Source organism: Vanessa tameamea, chromosome 17 (genome assembly GCF_037043105.1).
Source record: "Vanessa tameamea isolate UH-Manoa-2023 chromosome 17, ilVanTame1 primary haplotype, whole genome shotgun sequence".
In the NCBI taxonomy this organism is placed as follows: Eukaryota; Metazoa; Arthropoda; class Insecta; order Lepidoptera; family Nymphalidae; genus Vanessa; species Vanessa tameamea.
In genome coordinates, this window is record NC_087325.1 from 2,743,651 (window position 1) to 2,767,122 (window position 23,472).

General features: G+C 33.5%; 2 protein-coding genes across 2 annotated transcripts in view; both read right to left on the bottom strand.

Moving 5' to 3' along the window:
* LOC113400492 (neuropeptide CCHamide-1 receptor) overlaps positions 1–22,117 on the bottom strand; it is a 92,442-nt gene extending 70,325 nt beyond the window's left edge. The window contains exons 1-2 of the mRNA XM_026640070.2: positions 21,936–22,117; positions 8,688–8,914 (exon numbers count right to left, since the gene is read on the bottom strand). Coding sequence (XP_026495855.2) covers positions 8,688–8,914; positions 21,936–22,111 — 403 coding nt within the window. The 5' untranslated portion in view covers positions 22,112–22,117. The remainder of the gene's footprint in view (positions 1–8,687; positions 8,915–21,935) is intronic.
* LOC113400588 (glyoxylate reductase/hydroxypyruvate reductase-like) overlaps positions 1–23,472 on the bottom strand; it is a 501,977-nt gene that overhangs the window by 196,379 nt on the left and 282,126 nt on the right. The window lies entirely within an intron of this gene.

The window sequence follows — 23,472 nt, forward strand, 5'->3', positions numbered from 1 at the left end:
CTTACAATGCATGCGTTGAGTCAATGTAACTGGACACTTACAGTCTTATTAATATCACGATATTATACTTACAGTATGGGACCGAAACATTTAATTCGAACTTTTATAAGACAGAAATGTTACATTTGAGTTTGACCTTGAAATATTTATATATTATAGATTAAGGTATAAATGCCCTATTATTATACGAAATGCCCGAGGATTATGAATAATGTTAAGTTACATCGCTCCAATCGGCAAAACGTACCAAATATTTTCCATATTATTCTAGATATTCCATGTTAAACCCGTCGTTCAATCAAAAGTTTGAAACAAATTCTAATAAAATACCGGGGCATTTGGGCAAAACGACTTATGTGATATTTTACCTACTGCAGTGGATAGTGGGAGTTCTGAATAATTTTCATATAAGGATCCGCCTCCCGCTTTTGTCATGTTCCTTTCTTGGCTCGGTGGAACTCGTCTCAAGTGGAATTTTGATCTTGTTCCTCGTTTTTAAGTTCCAATGTTTCTACGGAGGCAAACAGGCTGCTGTCTTTTCCAAATCCATCAAAAACACACGAGGCTTTGCAACATATTATGTCAAGTTTCCTTTCAGACACTATCCAGCTATTTGGTAAGGAATCGGTCACACTTTCGTTTTTATAATAATCTACACAATTTGTCATACTTTTGAAGTTTATTTTACAATCACTTTATACGAAGGAGTAGGACTTTAGGAGTTCATCGAAATTAATTGGAGTTAAACGTTTTTTGTTGTAGTTATTCTCTTTAGTGTTTGCAAGTGGTATTGCAAACAGTAAATTGAACAACAAAGGCTTGTTCCAATAAAGGATCTCCTCCGATTGACTTTTTAATATTTATTATTAAAATATATTTCGTCCAAGTATGCCTACTTGGCGTGCGTCTTACATGCATTTTTCAATAGTCATTTTACTAGTTTTATGCGAGGGTAAGTACCATCAAATCATATATTCTACCGCCAAGCAGCAATACTTTGTATTGTTGTGTTACGGCTTGAAGAATGAGTGAGCCAGTGTAAATACAGGTAAAGGGGTCATAATAACTTAGTTCGGTGGTTCAGTTCAGTTTGAAGGTTTATGGCGCATGGGTGAATGTCTATGGGCGGTGATGACAATTTACTATCAGATAGCTCATTTGGCCATCTGCCTACCTATTTCATAAATATACTTGGCTTGGAATGTTGATTCTACCGAGGAGAATCGACAAAGTATTCAGTAGTTACACTTTTTATCGGTTTTCTTCACTCAAAAATATATACGTGTAATAATTTTATACGACGAATATGAAATCTAAGCTTTTCATTATTTATATAATACTATTTAGTAAAATAAGCCATTTTTTCCAGGCAGCGGAATACGAAGTTGATCACGCCACCCCGCATTCTTAGCTAGTGCGTACGGCAGCACGAGACCATCCTGCTACTGTCTTTCTCAGGGCTGTCTGAAATAGGTTACCCCCACCTCAGGCGTCAATGTCCCCAGGGTCACGTCCTTCTTCTATCTTTTAAGCACCAGCCATCTGGGCTGTTGGAGGGTTAAGATGACGTCATCTCCGTCGAGCAGGATCGACCCTTTGCCGTTCCCGCTTCGCTGTCTCCTTCTGGACACTGATGGTTTCATAGAAGGAGACTATGGCCCTCTACGCTGATTCCCGGCGGGAGAGATCTCGTCCAACCTCACGGATCAGGATCTTCCTCTCCCTGTCGTACGTTGGGCATGCCTCCAGCGTAAGCTAGGTGGTGTCCCGGTCCGCGCCACAGTGGTGACACAGCGTTGTCGCTTCTTGTCCGGTCATACATAGTTATTATCCAAAACTAGCGTGACTGATCATTAGTTGTCTAAGTCGTAAGGTGCCTCGTTGCTTTCGTCGCATCCAGGCTTCGAAGGAGGGTAGGATGGCTCCAACGACGCGTTTGCGCGCGTACCTTTTCTCGCGGAAATACTCGCTGGAGCGCTCACTGGAGTAATTCAACGCCTCGAGCGCACTCGGAGGGTATGCACATCATCGCAGCCATATTAGCCAAAGTTTGTCCAAAGGCCGAAAGCGCGCTAGGACTATAGAGATAACATTTTGTATAAATATTTCATTATGATAGTCCTTTCTAAGTTTCGCTTTACCGTGACTGCTAATAATACCATTAGAATTAGCATTTTTGCATTAGCAGCCTGTAAATTTCCCACTGCTGGGCTAAAAGCCTCCTCTCCCTTTGAGGAGAAGGTTTGGAGCATATTCCACCACGCTGCTCCAATGCGGGTTGGCGGAATACACATGTGGCAGAATTTCGTTGAAATTAGACACATGCAGGTTTCCTCACGATGTTTTCCTTCACCGCCGAGCACGAGATGAATTATAAACACAAGTTAAGCACATGAAAATTCAGTGGTGCCTGCCTGGGTTTGAACCCGAAATCATCGGTTAAGATGCACGCGTTCTAACCACTGAGCCATCTCGGCTCACTGGGCCATCTCGGCTCAGTAATACCGCTGTACCGCAAGAATTTACATATACTTATGTCTTGGCACAAGTTACATAAGTAGAAATTAGTACATTTTTATTGATAGTAAAATCAATCGGAAAAGCTAGGTTTCATGGGTTTCTTTTAATTATGAAGTTTATTTTCTACTATTTGGAATCAAAAACATCTTAAAAAGCTTGTTTTTAAGATGTTTTCTTTTATATTAATTAATTTATCAATATATTTGAACAGTCCGACAATGTTTGAGAAGTCTACAGTTGCAAGCATTATGGAGCGGACGAGTCATTTCCTAAATTTTATAAGTTTATTTTGATTTACCCTTAAAAAATATTTATGAACACTTTTACGGCTCATTTAGTAGTACAAAATTTAAGGTACTGACAGGATAATTAATCATGGGTAAACGAAAACGTATTTTGTATCGAAAAAAACATCAAATTGTAAGTGAAAAACTTATTGTTATGAGCATGTTTCGGTAATTACAGATAATCGCCACAGTACCAAATAAATTTATAGTTACTGCTTCGTTGATCTAGTGGCTAGCTATAAGGCTATTGATCCCGAGATCTTTGGTTCCTTTCATAAGGTTTTAAGTATTCTTGCAAAAAAATCTCAGATGCAGTCTGGACTTTTCCATTTGCGCTCGAGATGATGTGAGAGGGAATAGAGAGTGCTCCTGTATTTGCACACACTTGCACTATAATAAGTATCACGCAGTTGACCAGTCTCCCTTGTGAATAGCTCGTTGACCGAAATCGATCAAGAGTAAATCATTATCATCAAGCTATAAATAAACATAAGGTTTACATACTATGTTTATTTATATACCATTGTCCTACGCTTGGTCTATCTTTGGTTAAATTGAATATGACACCCCCCATTTCATTGTCAGTGTTAAGTGAACATGTGCTTAAATTAAAAACATTCCTTGGCCACGGCACCGAATGCAAACAGTCCTTGTACATAAAAAGAAAAAAAAATGTGTGCGTCTCGGGACGCCCAACAGAAGTGATAATTTAAACTAATCGCTACCGTATGCGTAAGAGAAATGGAAGTCAGACAGACTGATGCCGTAACGCGTTACGTAACGAAGCGGTTTAACCTAAGGATTTATAATTTCAAAAACATTCAAGAATCCGATTGAGTTCATTTTAACTGTTCAGTGTTTTTTTTTATTGCTGAAGGAAGTTTATTTTTTTAATATATTTTCATTTTCCTGAAGACAAAAAGCGAGTAGTAATTTTAGCCAAGGGCGCCTTATTAGCGGCAACTAACACAGTAACACAGCAAAACATTCACAATGATATATTACTTCTGATTATTTGAGATAATACATCTTCCTGATGGCACCGGATGTTCAATTTTTGTATGATTATTAAATATTCTATGCAATACGAAATATTGGACTGAGGCCTCCTGTGTTTGACGATAAGGTTTGGAGTTTATTCCACCATGCAGCTCCGATACGGATTTTTCCATACACATGTGGCAGAATTTAATTGAAATTAGACACATGCAGGTCATCACGATATTTTACTTCACTTTCACAAATTCAGTGGTACTTGCTTGGGTTTGAGCCCAGGACGGTATGCAAACGTCCTAAGCAATCGGCAAAGCTCGGCTCACCAATAAGAAATAAATTATAAATCTCTTTGTTCAAATCAATTAGACCAACGCAACTGACAATACTATTAAAATTAATGAACATTCTAAATTGACAACAACTTAATAATAATTTGTAGTAAATAGAGTTATATTTACTAAATAATAATTTAAACTTTTATTTAATTTATTAATTATAAAGTGTCAACAAAGCAAACTTCACAGGTACTTAAAACAATTAATCAAAATGAAATTTTACTTAAACTCTCTCTTAGTTAAAATTTTTTTAGAAAAACATCAAAGAAATCAATTACATTTTCAGTTAAACTTATTTATCAGACGACTAGATTAACCTTGGGGCGAGAAATTACTTCATAATACATAGAGACATTGCACCCTTTAAAGTATTTGTTTATGAAGTATTAACATTTAAATAGTTTTGTTAAATTAAATGATTGATTTAGTTTTAATAAACTGATCCACGTCACGATATTTGATTTACTATCTTATAAAGATTTTACTGAGATTGTTTTCGTTACTGTGTGGCAAATATTGGTATACTACAAATTTAACTAAGAAGTCCTGGCTGACGTTATTTTGCTTCTAAACAAATGTATCTTTGATCTATTGACTAGATATAAGGCTGTAAATCTAGGGGTTCTGGACCAAACATCGAGTCGGGCCGAAAAGTTTCTTTTGAAAAATTCTCAGTAACAGCACGGAATATGAAAGTTGGAAGTGAACACTCCCGAGTCTCGGAAACCGCGTAAAATCATTGGTTCTGAGTCGTAACACTTTTCGGCGTTGGATTTTGCCGAATACAGATTTCACACGTGTTTGCGTAAACACTTGTGCCCTACAATTTGTTGTGCGACAGCCAATAGGCTGGTATCCCTTGAAATTAACTGCCATGATTTGAAATTGGTCTGAACGCTATCATCTATAGACTAAATGTAGTGGCGATTCGTTTAGTCGTATGTAAGTTGATCTGCTGTAGCGCCATTTAGTGGTAAGTAATAACAAAATTTATAGCATAAAATCTTCCACATTAAAATATTATGAAAATATATAAACACGTGTTAACATTTAGGGTAATCTCAAACAGTTTTAACAATATCATTTGAATTAAAATCATTACTGAACGACGCTGAAATATATCTTAACACAAGCTACTCGTCCCGACTTCACCCTGCTACAATAAAGTTCAACTACAATACAATAAGGCTATAACTTTTATATTGAAGAACAAACTTAGAAAGAAAAATTCTTGCTTTTTCCGACTAGGAACGTCGAAATTCTCGGTTTTTCTCTACTTTATAATAAAGTATATTATACATATAAACTTTCTTCTTGATTCACTGTTTATTGATGAGAACCGCATTTAAAATATCTTAACGTACAACTGCGGGAAGGGACTTTATACTATATTAGCGACATTCCCCGGCTTCGCACGGGTGCAATGCTGATATTAAATATATTACAGAATGTCTTACAACGTTCACAGCTTTTTCGATCTCTAAGAAATAGACATATACCATCGCAGAATTTTTTGAAGACTTTTTGAAGGTGTACAATACTGTAGTACATTATTTTGATCTATCTCGTAGGGTTCATTCAGCCAGCGTTTGCACATGTAAGCGCGAAAAATGTGTTTGTTTACATCACTTCAGAAACCTCTAAAATTACCGGTGTTTCTTTACTATATTGTGCATGTATTATACCTATAAACCTTCCTTTTGAATCAATCTATCTATTTAAAAAAACTGCATCAAAATCCGTTGTGTAATTTTAAAGATCTAAGCACTTTTGACTTGATTTTGAATTGATGATGGTGATTAATTATAAAATAAAACAGAAACAATTTGTTAATAATATGGCTTAGTTATAATTGTGCAAAGAGACTGAAAAGGGGTTCATTTTTATAATTATTTCATGTCCTAACATCGTTGTATTATAGAATTTTATATTTGTAAAAAATACTATCAGTAAAGGTTGTGACGAGATCTCGGATTTATCTTGTTCTATACTTAAAAAAGTAAAGAAACAGACCTCCTTTACTATTAAGGAAAGGTTTCGAGAATATTCTACATCGCTGAACTAATGCGGGCAAGAGGCGTTCCTTAAGCATCGAACACAAGATGAATTAAAATACAAATTCAGAACGGGCTAACTCTTTCGTGCTTTAAAGGATTTGAATCCACAATCCTCGATAAAAATCGACGTTCTCTATTCATCTTGGCTTTTAATGTAACTCCAAAGACAAAGACAAACGAATGATACATAGTTACTGATCCTTAGCCTTATTTCAACCAACAATAGTAACTGTTGTATTAATATATAGATAATACTTGCTTAGTTTCTAACGTAAATGTGGGATTAAAAAAAATATTAATGGTTGGTGATAGAATAACCCATAAGTCGTTGAACCCAGAGAGGGTCTGCACAAATTATTTTCCATTAGTCTCAGGATTTGGGGTTTTGCGATATATATAAAGACACCTTTTGAAAAAGTGTTGTCGCCTGGAGCGATTAAATCTATAGTATTATAAATGCGAAATCACCTGTGTTTGTCTGTCTATTGCTCTTTTGCAGTCAAACCACTAAATCGAATTTGATGAAATTTGGTATGAAGCAAATTTGAATTCCGAGGATATTTTTATACCTAATACGTGACGACCAACCGCTAAAACGAGCGAAGCCGCGGTGACAACTAGTTTTCTATAACTTCATAAATATTATTAAACATATTATTTTTTTTTATTTTTTCAAGATTTAAATACGCTTCGTTGTGAAGTTTACTTGAATAAAATTGATTTGATTTGATTTAACTAAAAAAAACTAAAATGCTTGCAGATGATGCAGATGAGAACATAGACTATACTTATTATAAATCACTTGAATGAAAATTTTATGAAAAAATTATCTAATTTTTATTCGAAACAATCCAAAGAACAAAGATTTTTCTGTCTTTATAATATTAGTATTTTTTTCGGATGGTGAACATTATGAACATAATGAACGTTTTAAAATGTCATCTTACTCAGAGTAAATACTAAAAGCTTTTCTTGATTTGGTATAGTATTTCTTCGTCTGTATTTTATATTTCTTGAGTTCATATCGGAGATGAAAATATTAAACACGTAACAGAGATAAATATTACAAAATATATCTTCACCTAATGCAGATTCATAATATTTTGGTTATCTCACTTCACATTTCATATTTCGAATTCTATTTCTGCTCACGTAAAAATATTAGTATATATTTAAGTAAAGGTTTTTAAATTAATCTTGGCAGACGTCCAAATCCGAATGGGTGACAACCGTTGGATGTTTTGTTGCCAAATCACGTTGAATAAATTTTATCCATTATATTAAATGTAAACGTAAAGTAAATTTATAATTCGTGAGCGTTTTACTTCATTATGCAACGGCAATTAGCTTGATTGTGTTCGAGACGTTTCAAAAATTATACTTTTTCCTTCTGCATGATTGTTATTTTCGTGAACGAACGCGTCTTTGAAAATCCTGCGTTGCATTTATTGTGATATGTTTTCACCCCGTTCTGTTTTCAGCTTTCCTTAGCACAGTTGGTTTTGCAAGGCCAGTTAGATTGATTACTTGGTCACGAGGTTCGGCCGCAATGTCAATGGGCGATGGTGACCATTTAACAGCAGCTGGCCCATTTGCCGGTCCGCCTACCTATTACATAATATCATATAAAAATAAGTGATGGACAGGACCGTTGAAGTTAAAGCTAAAAGTAAAATCAGCGAAACTTCGGATGACATCATAGTTCTTAAGGTTGTTGCGGTGCTGGTGACGTAAGGGATGGTTAATATTTTTAACAGTGCTAATGTCGATGGGGGTAAACAATTCATGGATTTTTGGATTTTCGACATTTGGATTTTTGTCATTTACATAACAATTTTATGAAAAAAGACCAACCTCTTAGGAATATATATTAGTGTCAATACTTAGCTCCATTTATGTATTTTAACACCATACATGAATTAAAGAGGCCCAGTGGTTAGAACGCGTACATCTTAACTGATGATTGTAGGCTCAAATCCAGGCAAGCACCACTGAACTGTCATGTGCGTAATTTGTATTTATAATTCACCTCGTGCTCGGCGGGGAAGGAAAACATCGTGAGGAAACCTGCATGTGTCTGATTTCAACAAAATTCTGCCACACGTGAATTTACCAACCCGCATTGAAGCAGCATGGTGGAATATGCTCCTAATCTTCTCCTCAAAGGAAGAGGAGGCCTTAAACCAGCAGTGGGCAATTTACAGGCTGTTGCTATATACATAAAATAATGTTAATAATGATCTAAAATGTAAAAGAAGTAGTCTACGGGAGATAATAATAATGTAATATAAAAATATGATCACTCTGATTTGCTTATTGAAATTTATCTTGTTTCGATCCTGTATATATTATTTTAAACGAGCAGCTTCTAGTAAGAAGTTTAAATAAAGTCTACAAGACATTCAACCTTCGGCTCACTCTGCTTCTCAATTATTACGATATCTTCTTTAGGGATATTTTATGTACTTCTACTGTATGTATTTTAAACTCACCTGTGGCATGCAGCTTCCTTAAGGGGTCAACGATCGCAAAGTATCGATCAGCTGACAAGGCGGTCAATGTGAAAACGGATACGCCGATGCTGACGTCCTTGGCAGCTTCAGATACTCTACACACGGTGACACCCCACGGCCAGGACTCGAGGGTGTAGACAATTGATGTGAACGGTACGCAAGTTATGATGACGAGGAGGTCCGCCAGAGCGAGAGAGAGGATATACCTGAAAAAGAAAACCTCATTACATATTTTGACATTGTAACACAGTAGTTATTATAGTAATAAGTTAGTGTAGTATGCGATGCTTTAAACTGTTATGGATTTCTGTTTTACGTTTTTAATATTAAAAACATTTTTAATGTCAAAACATGAAATACATTTTAATGACACTTATTTGAATGGTACTTAATAGTACTTGTATTGAGAGCCGAGATGGCCCAGTGGTTAGAACGCGTCCATCTTAAAAGATGATTTCGGGTGCCAACCCAGGCAAGCACCACTGAATTTTCATGTGCTTAATTTGTTTTTATAATTCATCTCGTGCTCGCCGGTGACGGAAAACATCGTGAGGAAACCTGCATGTGTTTAATTTCTGAAACGAAATTCTGCCACATGTGTATTCTAACAACCCGCATTGGAGCAGCGTGGTGAATATGCTCCAAACCTTCTCCTCAAAGGGAGTGGTCTTAGCCCAGCAGTGGGAAATTTACAGGCTGTTAATGTAAGTACTTGTATAATTTATGGTATCGCCATAATATGGTCGAATTATTGTAATATATTTATTATTTGAATTTTCATTGCGCTTGTAAGTTGATTTTAACGCCAATGAAATACCACCATACGGATTTAATGAAACGGGGGATTGCATTTTTCTAGTAGTACTTATATTGTTTTTTTTTTTAATTTATTCGTTTTCAATAAAAAGCGTTTGTTAAAATTTTATATCGGATGGCTGTTAGTATAAAAACCGCTTAGAGATCAAAAATATTCTCATAATAAAGCGAGTCCCGAGATTCTCGAGCTGTTGCTCATAGTTTGTAGTGGGAAAATGAAGTTAGTTTATGGAATATTATTGTTGAATATTAAAGATTATTATAATGAACGAGATTTATATAGTGCACAGGTATAGCATAAGTTTCCGAACATTCTGGGAAACCAACGTTAGACTTTTATTAGTCTACTAGTTGCAAGAACTCGTATTCAGATAACCTTTTGTGTTAACTGAAGTCTAAGAATTCATTTCGTAATTAATTGATTAATATTTGAGCCGTACTCCAACTTAATTTATTAATTTTATCTAAAAACACTGTTAGTAATTAACAGTATCCAAACGTATTCCAAATTCAAAACTTTTGCAATTTCCGAAATGAATTTCACTTCAACATAAATTTCGCTGAAACTCATTTTGATTCCGAATTCGTTTGGAAATATCTTCATTGTTATTAAGACAATACCACGTGATTGTGAGTGAACAGAGAAACAGGACAAGACAATCATTGAAATAAAATATATATCGCACCGTGAATTACACGCTTTGACTTGTATAGTTTCAAAACGACATATGTTTTGCAGGATATTGCGCTAGTTACTACATTTTTTATTTTTCAATTTTGCTTGATGATGTTGTAAGTATCCATCAATCGAGTACATACTCGTTTCAACTTATATTGTGGTGAAAAACAAATATACTAGTAAACTCTTGGTGGTGAGCTTTGCACAAGTGGCTACCATGCTAACAGTTTCGGATTTGAAACGTTAATATCGTTTAGTTGGAATATAGGCTGCTGTCTTGGGCTGGATATAGGTATTTTTACCTACAAACATTTAGTGAATAGTCCTTCTGGTGCGCAAGGACATAATATACTTCATTCTAGTAAAGTTCTACAGACAATTTTTAATCGTCTTTTTAAAAAAAACAGTACCAACCTGTAAAATGTCTCTCTGGTAGGCGAATACTTATTTTCTCTTGAGAGGGTTGGAATTTACCATATGATAACTCAATACTTTACTCGAGATCTTCATTTAATGCTAACATATTATTTCGACTGGGGAATTAAATAATCGTATAAGAAACAGGGCAAGCTTTGAAAAATTGTTATATATAGTACACAACGGGTGAGGGTATTACCTGCTTCGAAATATAGTACTAGCGACCAGCCCAGACTTTGTACGGGTGCAGTTTTTAATGAAGAAAATAGCATGATATAAATAAAATTTATGTCGTATAGCACTTAGGAATAATGCTTACTACTAGTGAATTTTTTTTTAGAATCGGATAATTAGTTCCGTAAATTAACTCCTACATACAAGTAAATTTTACCTCTTTATAATATACTTTATGAGGTTGCTTCGTTGGTCCAGTCGCTAACTTATAAGTTATATATGTCGAAGCATCAATAAGTTTAATTAGGATTTATTTATCCTTTATCGTACATGCTAGCAATGTCAGTATGACGTAGAGGAAACGTGACAGCCGAAAGTGTCATAGGTAAGGGAATATCAATAAAGGGATATATAACGAACGTGAACGAATAGGCTTACATTTCCGATATCATGATGTCTGATAATGAGTTGATGCCTAACCCCTTTCGATATGTATATAGTTAAGAAGTTGGCAGAATTCATGCTCCCAAGGAGAGCACGCAAGGCCTTGGGTTGGTCCTAAACCTGGATTCATTCCGATCGTATCATATTTCCCGTTCCATCGGATTTTGGTAGTAGATTTCGGTTTGTGCTACTTATGCTCAATATTTTTTTTCACGAGTCTGGGCAAGGTGATCATTGGAATACCGCAACGGACATCGATTAGGTGGAAATCATATTATTGGTTTAGGCATAGGTAGGCGGACTGGCAAATAGGCTACCTGCTGGTAAATGCTCAACAATATAGACTTGATACTATAAGAAATATTAATCATTCTCCATATCACCACCAACATTTGAACCAAGATGCTAGTGTAACTACATGCACAAGGGAAACCTTGAGTTGTAGTTGAATTGACTCACTCACTCTTCAAACAGTCATATAAAAGTACTAAGTACTGCTGTGTTGGCGGTGGAATATTTAATGAGTGGGAGGTACATACCTAGACAGACTTTAACAAAGCCTTACCACCAAGTTACCTAGTGGGTGTGACAGCAATATCCATAAGTGAATCTATTTACGCATACAAGAAACTGCGGAACGTTAGGAATTTAATTCATTAAAAGAGATACTCTAAGATATTTTTAGAAGGAAGGGCTATTATTTTAAAAGTATACACTTTTAGTGCTTAATTAGTGCTTTTAAATACTTGCTTCGAAGGAAGTAAGATACTCTTAGAACTTGCAGAGGTTTCTCGCAAACAGCGAAACAGACGAGAAGTTCCATCTCTGTATTAATTTTCTCTAATTTGTTTATTAGTTATTTATCAAGAAGATATTATAATATTTCTTCTGAAAACTCTTTTGATCTCCAGAAGAACGAATTTTCCAATTCTTAGAACCCATATTGTTTGTTTGTGATATTATCCTAACCGTATACGGTCACTCACACGGTCACAATCTCAAGGAATACTAGCCAATTACGAAGGACATATTATAGTGTACAAACGTGTGCCAACACAAGTAATCTCATAATCATAAGTTATACGTTCTTTCCGAGGCACGGGAGTTCACACGTCTAACTTTCATAGCGATCTGCGATGTAAATCCAGAACCTCGGTATCTGTTTCCCTATTTCAAGCCACTAGACCAAGAAGGGAATCTTTTTTGTGTTTTTATGTTATGTATTTAAATCCACTGTAAATAGAAAAAAAAAATTTTTTTAATCGTCATCTCCTACTAATTCTTCTATTAATGAGAAAGTCTTTTCTTTCCCTTTTCTGGATGGCTTACTATGAGGATTATAAAAAAGGTTCACATAGTAAGTCTCTCTCTTGAACATAAATTCACAAATGTCAATTGAAAGCGATGTCCTAACACCTAACTAAATATCCAATTATTTGAAAATACCTCTTAAGGTAAGTCATTATTCAATTTCATTGAAAATCGTTTTCGTGTGTAGTTACGCCGTTTTAGATAATACGTGTATATTATTGAAAGACGTAAAATGTATATTGTGGTAATTGAAAAGTGTAATTTAGTAATCAGTGCGATCTTAATTAAGGTATATTACTCAAACGAACTATTTTCTCACGTTTATGTTCGTATCGCACGCAAATATATAATTTTACATACATTATAATATCATGTTTATAAAAGAAGTTTATAGAAGGGTTCGTTGAACATAAAATATATATTTAAGAAATTGTAATCTGTTATGAAATCATTTTTTAACAAATGTTTAAAGTCGTATTATTTGTGTATCGTTCTGTGCACGTGTCAGATTAAGTAAGAAATAAATAAATAATTCGACAATTACAAACAAGGCTTACACTATGTATTGTATGTTTTAATCAATTCTGTAATAACAATAATTTAATTTAAGTTATTTCTGAATTGTGTTTATAACATTGATATTAAATAAGAGGTTACTTTGACTTGTCTGTTCATTATTGTGAGTCACGTGATTTGTAGTGAGGCTTATATATGTGATGGAAGCTCGGTACAGAACACTTTTGTACTTTACTTTTACTTTACTCTTCTTGGAGCGGCAAGGTGGGAACATTTAAGGTACGATATAATTTTGTGATATAGTATAATTGTTATTGCTTGTTAAATTATTGCTGAATATATATATGAATTGTGTTTTTGCAATTATCAATATACAAAGTTAGTATAATTGTAATTAAATAACGTGACTGTATTTTTGGATATTGAAAAAGAGTAAGTACTGAATTTCTTGCCGGTTCTCGGTAAAATCTACATTCCGAACCGGTGGTAGCTTTACTTTAAATAGTATGTTAAATGACGATTCAAAAGTGCTTGTAAAAGCCTACTTGAATAAAGTATATTTTGATTTTGATAATGGCTAAATAAATATTTGTGTTTCATGTAAAATCTTTTATTGTCTTATAACCTTAAAATATAATAAAATAATAAAGAAAAAGAAATTATCTTAAAATATCCTGACATAATGTATTAAGTCTCTATAAAAAATCTAACACACGCATCACGCAATTACTGGTTGACACTAATTAAAACTTGACATGGTGATTTATAACATGCCTTTTTGGTCTAGAGGCTGGTTTATTATTACTGTCTAAACTACAGAGTATGCATCAAAGAATGACCACATCGTATGGAAATATTGCACCGTAATATATCATATAAACATATATGTAGCAACCGTCCTAGCGCGATTTCTATCCATGGACATTTAATCTGATGGGGATACAAGTCTATAAACAGACCTGCATCGTCTGTTAGAATGACAAAGGCGTATCCTCGGTTTCTAGTAATTCAAGTGCACGAGATAACTCTTGCCCATTCAGGAGAGCTAGGTCGCAACGCGTACATCGATATGTTTCTGCAACGACTCCGACCCTTATTAAGGACGCCCATAGCGAAGCTTGCTTTGACGTCTATTCATACTACTCATAAATTTAAATTTAGAATAGATAAATTTGAAGTTGATTTTTTGTTCGGTGTCAACATGCATTGTTACAAGAACCGCCTTCTGATTTTCGTTAAGGATATCTACCTGTCAAGTACGTAAGTGCTTCAATCATCAGTAAAGTGATGGTAGGCCGGTACGTTGGACAACACGTGAACCCACGAATTTTACATATTCGGTATCTTCTTTTGTATTATATTCGGCAGCATTCGTTTCCTGAGACCACCCTGGGTTCACGTATTAGGCAGCCTAATTCACTCCCTGAGTTCACCCTTGGTTCTCGTTTACGGCAGCTTTATATTTACTTGTATAAGTGTGGTGTAACGACGATACATATCTGTTCATAACCATACGGGGTACGTCTTTCAAGAAGGACGACGAGCCACTCCAACTGCAGCGAAAATTTGTCGATGTTTAGTAAATAAGAAAAAATTGTAAACCGCTACACCTAACTAAAACTAATAAGCAAAAACGCCAGACATCTATGAGACAGTGGACGTATTGTAACTTAAAAAGAAAACCATAAGGTTTTTTTGGCCATGAATGGACATCAAGAACTTTCTCTGTCTGTTCTCCTTTAGTTGAAATTTTCCTTTAAATTAGACAAATAAACGTTTCGTTTAATAAATTATAAACTTGAAAACGTAGTTTTTAAGAACCTCTTTGACTACGGAACTCTTATAATATTATATATTTATGGTTAAGTAATTTAATGAATGCTTTGACTGGACGAAAGTAAAGTTAAAGTCATTCAAATGAAATTAGAAAGGCTGCCGTGTCGACGGGTTATTATAAAAGGAAATGAGACTAATTTTAGCTGACGTTTCCGTATTTTGATTACATAATTATCAATTAATTTTCCTAAGTTTTTATATATTTGCATAAAATGAAATGAAATATATTTAATTCATGTTGGCTCTTAACATTATTTTGAAATCGTCATTTTACAATATTCAATTTAATTAAAGTTATATGGTGATGGCTCCGTGGTTAGAACGCGTGCATCTTAACCGATGATTTCGAGTTCAAACCCAGGCAAGCACCACTGAATTTCATGTGCTTAATTTGTGTTTATAATTCATCTCGTGCTCGGCGGTGAAGAAAAACATCCTGAGAATACCTGCATGTGTCTAATTTCAACGATTTTCTGCCACATGTGTATTCCACCAACCCGCTTTGGAGCAGCGTGGTGGAATATGCTCCAAACCTTCTTCTCAAAGGCAGAGAATGCCTTAGCCCAGCAGTGGGAAATTTACAGGCTGCTAATGTAATGATGTAATGTAAAAATATGTAATTTTCACCGATAAGAACCGGCAAGTAACACAAGATTTTTTTATGAAATAATCTGCTAAGCAAAAGCTACCTCATGCTAAGTGGTTACCATAATCCATAAACATTGGCGCTGACAACACTAATCATTCCTTACATCGCACCAATTCAACCTTGGGAACTAAGATGCTATGTTCCGTGTACCTGTAGTTACAATACCTAAGTCACCCTTTAAACCAAAACACAACAATACCAATTAGTGTTGTTCAAGCCCAGACGGGCTTGCACAACACTAGCTCTACCACTTATTTTTCAGATTGAAAATTACTTGGATATCTTAATCAAGGAAGAGAAAATATAATTATTTCAACATGAAAACCGATGTGTTAATGAATAAATATTTTAATATTTATTCATAAAAGTTTTACCCTGATTTACATAGAAGCAAAGCTACATTTAATGTTTAAAGATCGCCAAAATACCTACAAAATTGGTATCAATCTGTATATATATCAATATATATAAAACTCTTCCGTTACTGAGTGATTGAGTGACTGAGTGACTGACAGACAACGCACAGCCTAAACCACTGGACCTAGAGACTTGAAATTTGGCACACGTATACCTTGAGTATCCTAGAGGTGCACTAAGAAGGGATTTTTCAAAATTCGCACGAGATAGGGAATAAATGGGATTTATATTTTCGAACCAAAGTAGCTCTATCTCCGTAACTATAAATATTAGAGGTTTCAAATTTAGCATGCAAGTAGGTTATAACAACTACTAAAAACTATTTTTAGGATATTTCGGAATTCCCAAGGGATAGGGAATAAACGAGAATTGTATTTTTTTCTTGAAAGTCAGTAGTCCTAGCAACTTGAAATTTAGCATGAAGATAGTTATTATAGCACAATAAACTAAAAAAAAAACGAAAGTCATGATTTTTTTATTTGTTTAAAAAAGTAACCAATATAAATTGATCCCACACTGCGTACATTTTGCTTAGGAGCAGGGCTCTACTTACATTGGTAATTTTAAAAGACTTGCAAAAAGGGAAATATCTTCAAGCATCGTTCCCTTTTGGTAGATCTATGAGCTATTTACATACCTATAAATATGTATATGGAACCCTCGGTCCACAAGTCCGACTCGCACTTTATTAGGTAGGTTAGTTTCAATTGAATAGTTACTTTTAGGCTTCATTTATTTCTAGTTGGTTTATTTTTAGTTCGTAATTAGGTTTGCAGGTTAAAGTTGAATAAAATCGTGTCTCTGCATTTCGTTAAAATGATTCAGAAAACACACCTCAGAAAATATGTTTGCAAATCCATACTTCCATACTAATATTATAAATGCGAAAGTAACTCTGTCTGTCTGTCTGTCTGTCTCGTTTTCACGCCTAAACTACTGGACCGATTTAAATGAAATTTGGTACACATATAGTCTAGAACCTGAGAAAGAACATAGGCAATAGGGGTTGAACGTTTGTATGGAAGTCCGTAATTTTTTAAGTTACGTACAACTTTATTTTTGGGATACTGATGAAAATGAGTAAATATGTATTTAAGGGGACTACATGAGCTAAATGCAAGTTTTATAATGCAAAAAAGTATAAGATCCGATGCAGTAAACCAAATGAAAAAAATATATGATAATCTTCAGGATACATGCTAGTTATTTGCTATTTTGAAAACATGATGTAATTAATTTGGTACGATAGAAAAAAATCACAAAGTTACCTCTAAAAAAATCTTTTAATAAATAAAAACTATACTTATATACATTTAATAATTCTGGTTTTTTGTCAGATTATTCTACAAGCAATATATTATTTAACCTCTGCGTCACTTTTTTAATAACTTCAATAGATTTTTTTTAAATCAGATATTCTTATTTTCGAACAAAATTCGTACGCATGTGTGCGTAAACGCCGTGTACAGACATTGCCGGCCGAGGCCTGATGCTATACAGACGTGTTGATCTTTTCGTTACGAGCCTCATTACGTAACGAAATATTTTTTTGTAATTTTAATTGTAAATTCATTGTTTCATGTTTTCTTATAATAAATATTATTCTTTCTTGTAGATAAATATATTAAGTTAAAATAATGTAGTAGTAATTAGGCATTTGTTTTTTATTATATTATTTGTCATAAATTTTAATTGTGTAAATATGGGAAATGAAGTGAAACGCGTGAGGAAAACTAAAAAACGTTTATATAAATTAAGCGCCGAACATACTTATGAACGATATTAAAAGGTAAGAGTATTTTTTTAGTAAACATATTTTTTTTTTATAAATTATAAATATTGAAAACATCTATTAGAAAAAATGTGCAATCAGTTCGCATAGAATCAGATTTTTCGAGCTGTTCTTCAAATATTATGATAGAGTATTTGGTGAAAGTAAGGATAAAATCAATTGAGAGTGACTACGTTCGATCCCCATGATCTCGAAGCAATTTGATATTTTTCATTAAAAGTACTATGGGGCATATTTAGATACATATTTTTTAAATACATAATTTTATAATTAATAAAAATATAATTACTAACATATATTTATTTTTTACAGAATAAAGAAAGTCGAAAACAATAACACGGAAGCTATTTATATTGCGTAAGAGTTTAATTTTATCGATTTTGTTTATAATAGGAATTAAAGTTATGTATGAACTAATTTTAATAATAAAAAAAATGTAATTGTTGTGAACCAGAGAACTAGAATATTTAGAAGTGTCATTTGTACGTAATTCAAAAATTGTAATTTTTAGTAACGTCCGCCATATTAGATTGAAAATGGAAGCAATTCATGAATCGTGGATTGTCATCGAGACTAAATATGTGTGCCAACTTTCAGCTCCATAGCTTCAATGGAAGTAGGTGTAATATTGATTGCAAGATTTCAGGACATACGTACATACATTCATACATACAAGTGAAATAAAATAAAATATTTTAATAAAAAAATTAACACTAAATGTTTTTTTTTTGTAGTACCAAATCCAAATATTTTAAGTTTAATTTAATCAGTTTTATTATTTAATCATTTTCGAATAACAGTCCAAAGCAAAACAAATAATTCTAATATCCTATCTATTTTTATGAGATTTATAATTAAACCTAGTATGATTAACCTAGTTAACCAATGATTCAACCAAATCGACTTGACGACATTTTTTTCTTGTAAATATTTAGATGTTTTTGTTTTAGTTGAATTTTTTTTTTCTTTGTGAACCGATATTAATAAAACGAACAAACACTACGCTATAGGTTACCCCACGGTTACTACACTACAGGTTTCGAACACTTACGATTTTATTATATAAATAGATTATCAAACTTTTATAAAAATATTAAAAATTGGTATGTTTTAATATTTAGTATAAGAACTAATTGTGGTAGGTATAATAATATAAATAAAAGAAAAAAAGGTTAAAACTAACTGTCTATTTTATTGTGTACAAAATATAAATAAAAATATTGTAAGTTTAATTGAATCAGTTTTTTTTATAATCATTCGTTAACTAACATCGAAAGAAATAAAAACAATTCTGTTGTCCTATCTATTTTTTATGAGATTTATGATTGATCTTACTTAGCTCGGTTTGGCGCCATCTATTAGAATATTTGGGCGTAACCTCGTTACCTCGCTTAACCCTTAGTTCACGGGCCTGCCGTTTTTGTCGATTTTGTAAGTGTGTGCGTGCAATTCTCAAGGGCACTTAGCTCTTGTAGTCCCCTTAAGTGTTTCTAGATATTTTACTCCTAAGGGGAGAAATAGAGGTTGACATTTCTTATATAGGTTAGTCTGGAAGTCTGTCATTTTGAAATTAGAAGCAAGAAATTTTATTTTTGTGCCACTGATTAAAAATGTGCTGATACGTATTTAAGCGTTTCTAGATATTTTACGCCTAAGGGGAGAAATAGAGGTTGATATTTCTTATATAGGTTAGTCTGGAAGTTTGTCATTTTGAAGTTAGAAGCATGAAATTTTCTTTTTGGGATACCGATTAAAAATAACTTGATTCGCATTTAAGCGTTTCTGGATATTTGACGCCTAAGGAGGGAAATTGGGTTAACATTTCGTATACAGGTTAGTCTGGAAGTCCGTCATTTTTGTAGTTAGAAGCATGAAATACACACCAATGTCAACAAAGAGGTCTTACATTAACGTAATATTTTAAGTTAATTTGTAAATATATTCAATTATTCATATTCTACGCGAGCGAAGCCGCGGGTAACAGCTAGTATATATATAAAAGCGAAACACCGCTCACTGATTAATCACGAAATCTCAGAAACTATATCACCTACTAAACTTGTAATTTGGCAGATTCCTTATAGAGTGTAGACATCCGCGAAGAACGGATAATCTGAAACTCTACCCCTAAAGGGGTAAAACGGGGATTGGAAGTTTGTGTTTTATAAATTTCGCGTGGGTAAAGCCGTATGTATTATTTATTATTTAGTAATAATTAATATTATTTATTATAGATTATGTACATATATATTATTGTAAAATGAAAAAAATCGGTGTGGGCCACGTCTTCCAAGAAGACGACAAGCTTGAAGTCCAGCGAAGACCTGCTGATGTTTAGTAAAAATATAAAACGCCAAAATGTATAAAAGTAAAATGTAAAAAAGGCATGGGAAACTGTGAGCCCGTGGATGTTGTAAATTAAATTAATAATAATATATATACATATATACATGTATATATATATATAATGTATTATTAATGTGACACAACTTCCTAAAAGTGTGTAGCAAAAAACCAGAGAAGCGCGCGCTATTTGATTTAACCAATGAGCGCGCGTGGTACTAGCGTTGGTCTTCAGATTCATATTCCGAAATGATATAATATTAATTGCACTTTGGTCGGTGAGGTGTCAGAGCTTCACAAAATCAAGATGAAAGTATTCTTTATTCAAATATACATCAGGTACATCACATGTGATTACTGTGGGGCACGTTTTTTTACTAATTAATGCAACTATTATTACTTAAATTTTACTAATGCGACCTATAAAATAGTAATAATAAATAAACGATTTCTCATTACCCAGTTTTTCTGAATAATAAATGATTACAAATTGTTGATGCGATCTTTCGACCTGATTGAGTTTCTAACACATTACAAATAATTTTCACAGTAATTCCGAACACGCTATAGAATGTTTAAACAACCAACCCCATAATTAATTTAATTGCAGTTTACGACTACGTTTATTGCTGGTAAATAAAAAAATATAAAAGTTTTATGCGACTTAATAAAAGCTAATTAAACCTTAGAATCGTAAAAATTGTTTGGTTATTTAAAAATAGCTCTATGTATAATCGTGAAGTGGGATGATCCAGTGGAATGGTTAGAACCAGCGTACTTCCCCGATGATTACGGGTTCAAATCCAAACACACTGAATTTCCATTTTCTTAATTTGTGTTTATAATTCATCTCATTCTCGATAGTGAAGTAAAATTATTAATTATATTTTATAATATAATTTCAATAAAATTCTACATGTGAATCCACCGATCCGCATTGGATGAGCGTGGTGGAATTGGCTTCAAACCTTCTCTTCTTAAGGAGAGGGGGCTTTAGCCTATCAGGGAGACATTTACAGGTTGTTAGTTTTTGCTTTACTTTAGTATATACATATAGTAACATATGTTTATAACATGTGCCTAGGTTTGAAAAGACCAATTTTTGGTTTGGAAAATTTTCCTGTCAAAATTGATAAAATTTACTCATATCCAAACATTGGTAATCAAGGCGTTATCTGATGAAGAAATGTATCTCTATACCATATAATATATAATTTCTTTGCCATTAGATTAGATTATATTTTATTAGACATTGGCGCTTACATCGCCAATGTGCCACCAACTTTGGAAACTGGTTTTTTTTTGTCCCTTGTGCCTGTTACACTCAAACTTCAAACTGGAACATAACTTTACCAAGTATTGCTGTTCAGTGGTAGTATACACGAGTGTTCGACACCCACCCAGGTGTGTTTGCACAAAGGCCAACCACCAAGTGAAAACATTATATCGATGATAAAAAAGTGTGAAAATATCATCACTTAACTTTCCGACAGGATATATTACAATAATAATTGCTGGAAAGGAGTAGATATTGTTGCTCATCAGCTCATCATTGGAGAATCTACATTCCAAACCGTAATTAGATTTATACTTAAACTATGTTAGGACTTGCAAGGGTTTTTTTTTAATGCATATTTTAAAATTGACGTTTTGCGTTAGTATGCATTATTATGTTGTTAAGGAGCTTAAATTTTGTGAATTATCAACATGCGAGAACTGTACGACTACAAAACTTAAGGTTGTTAAATTTATTGCACTAGATGTGTGCGATTGCGGTCGTATATTTTAATGCTAAGTTAAAATAAAAAAAAGTAGTAAAATGTTAGTACTTACGTATTAGGCACATTTCTCATAGCCTTATGTCGTACAAATACAGCGACCAGCGTCCCGTTCCCTACTACTCCAATAATAAAGATCAGAGCGAACAGCAGAGGTACGATGTACGTCTCGGGACGCTCGTAGTACGGCTTGTACGGTTCAGAAATGTTAAAGGTATCGTTGTAATCCATTGTGCATATTAACTGAAACAAACAGAAAATAAACTATTTTTAATGGATACATGCGTAAAATAATTATTTCTTATTTAAAAAGGTAGACAAACTAGGTAGGTAAGTAGGAGAAATCATCTGAATAATATCTTGATTGGCATAAAAAAAAATACGGAATTACATAAAATTGATCTTAAGCACTAGCAAATAATATAATATGTACTTGTAGATTCTAAACATTTGCGATACTGCCAAACGGCTTAACATAATATAGAATATGTTAATTTTAATTTTTTTTTTCCGGTGGAATACATCACAAGGAAATGAAGAAATGTATTTGTCGGAGGGCCCAGTCATGGATCTGTTACAGACTACGGCTTTGTGATATTTTATTAAATCATTTGATCCTTAAAAAAAATCCTAAGTAATATTTTAAGTTAAAATACAACTCCAGTACTAGTCAATAATCAAACAAGATTAACAAGTAGAACATGATTATTAGACGAATAGTTTTTTAAAAAAAAATATAAATTTTATTTTTAAATATAAAATTTAACCAACGTAATTTTATTTCAAGTTGAAGTCTAGGTCAAGTCGAGATGGTTTATCAGAAGCATATCTTATTCTAAATGGCTCGCGAGGGATTACAAAAGGCTTATCCACTAGACATAAAGTAGGCAACGGTGATGTCCAATATTATTTAAAAATATATCTCGTAATACATTCTTATTGTCATTCTCGTAAAACATTTTAGTTAAGAATGTTAAATAAACATTCTCGAAAATGTATAGTATATCACTTAATATATTATAAAAAAACGTCCTCTCCGACGTCTATCTGTCTGAGACGGCAATAAATTAAATAACTACGAAGCGAATTCTTATATAATTTTCAGCAATGGACGCACAGATTCATGAGGAAGGTAACCATTAAATATTGCGTAATTTAGCTGAAATATGATAATTGTTGTTGAATATGTCGGAAAAAAGCATGCTCTTTCCTGGTGGTAAGTGGTCGGCAGTGATAATATTAACCTTACTTTACGCCAATGCTCCACCAACCTTGGGTAAGATGTTATGTCCCTTGTGCCTGTAGTTACACTGGCTCACTCACCTTTCAAACCGGAACACAACAATATTAAGTATTGCTGTTTGACATGCGTCGCGTAAACCAGAAGTATAATATGAATTACGATGTAGATTTATTTATCTATGGTCCACTTTATCTATCTACGGTCATAGTCATGCAGAATTAAAATGTGAGGAAGTCTATGAGTCGGAAAATAACCATCGTGAATAAAAGCTCTTACAGAGTCATATATCAATGCGGATTATGTTACGATATTCAGTGCATTTTGTCGCGAGTGTAACGACTTGATTTAT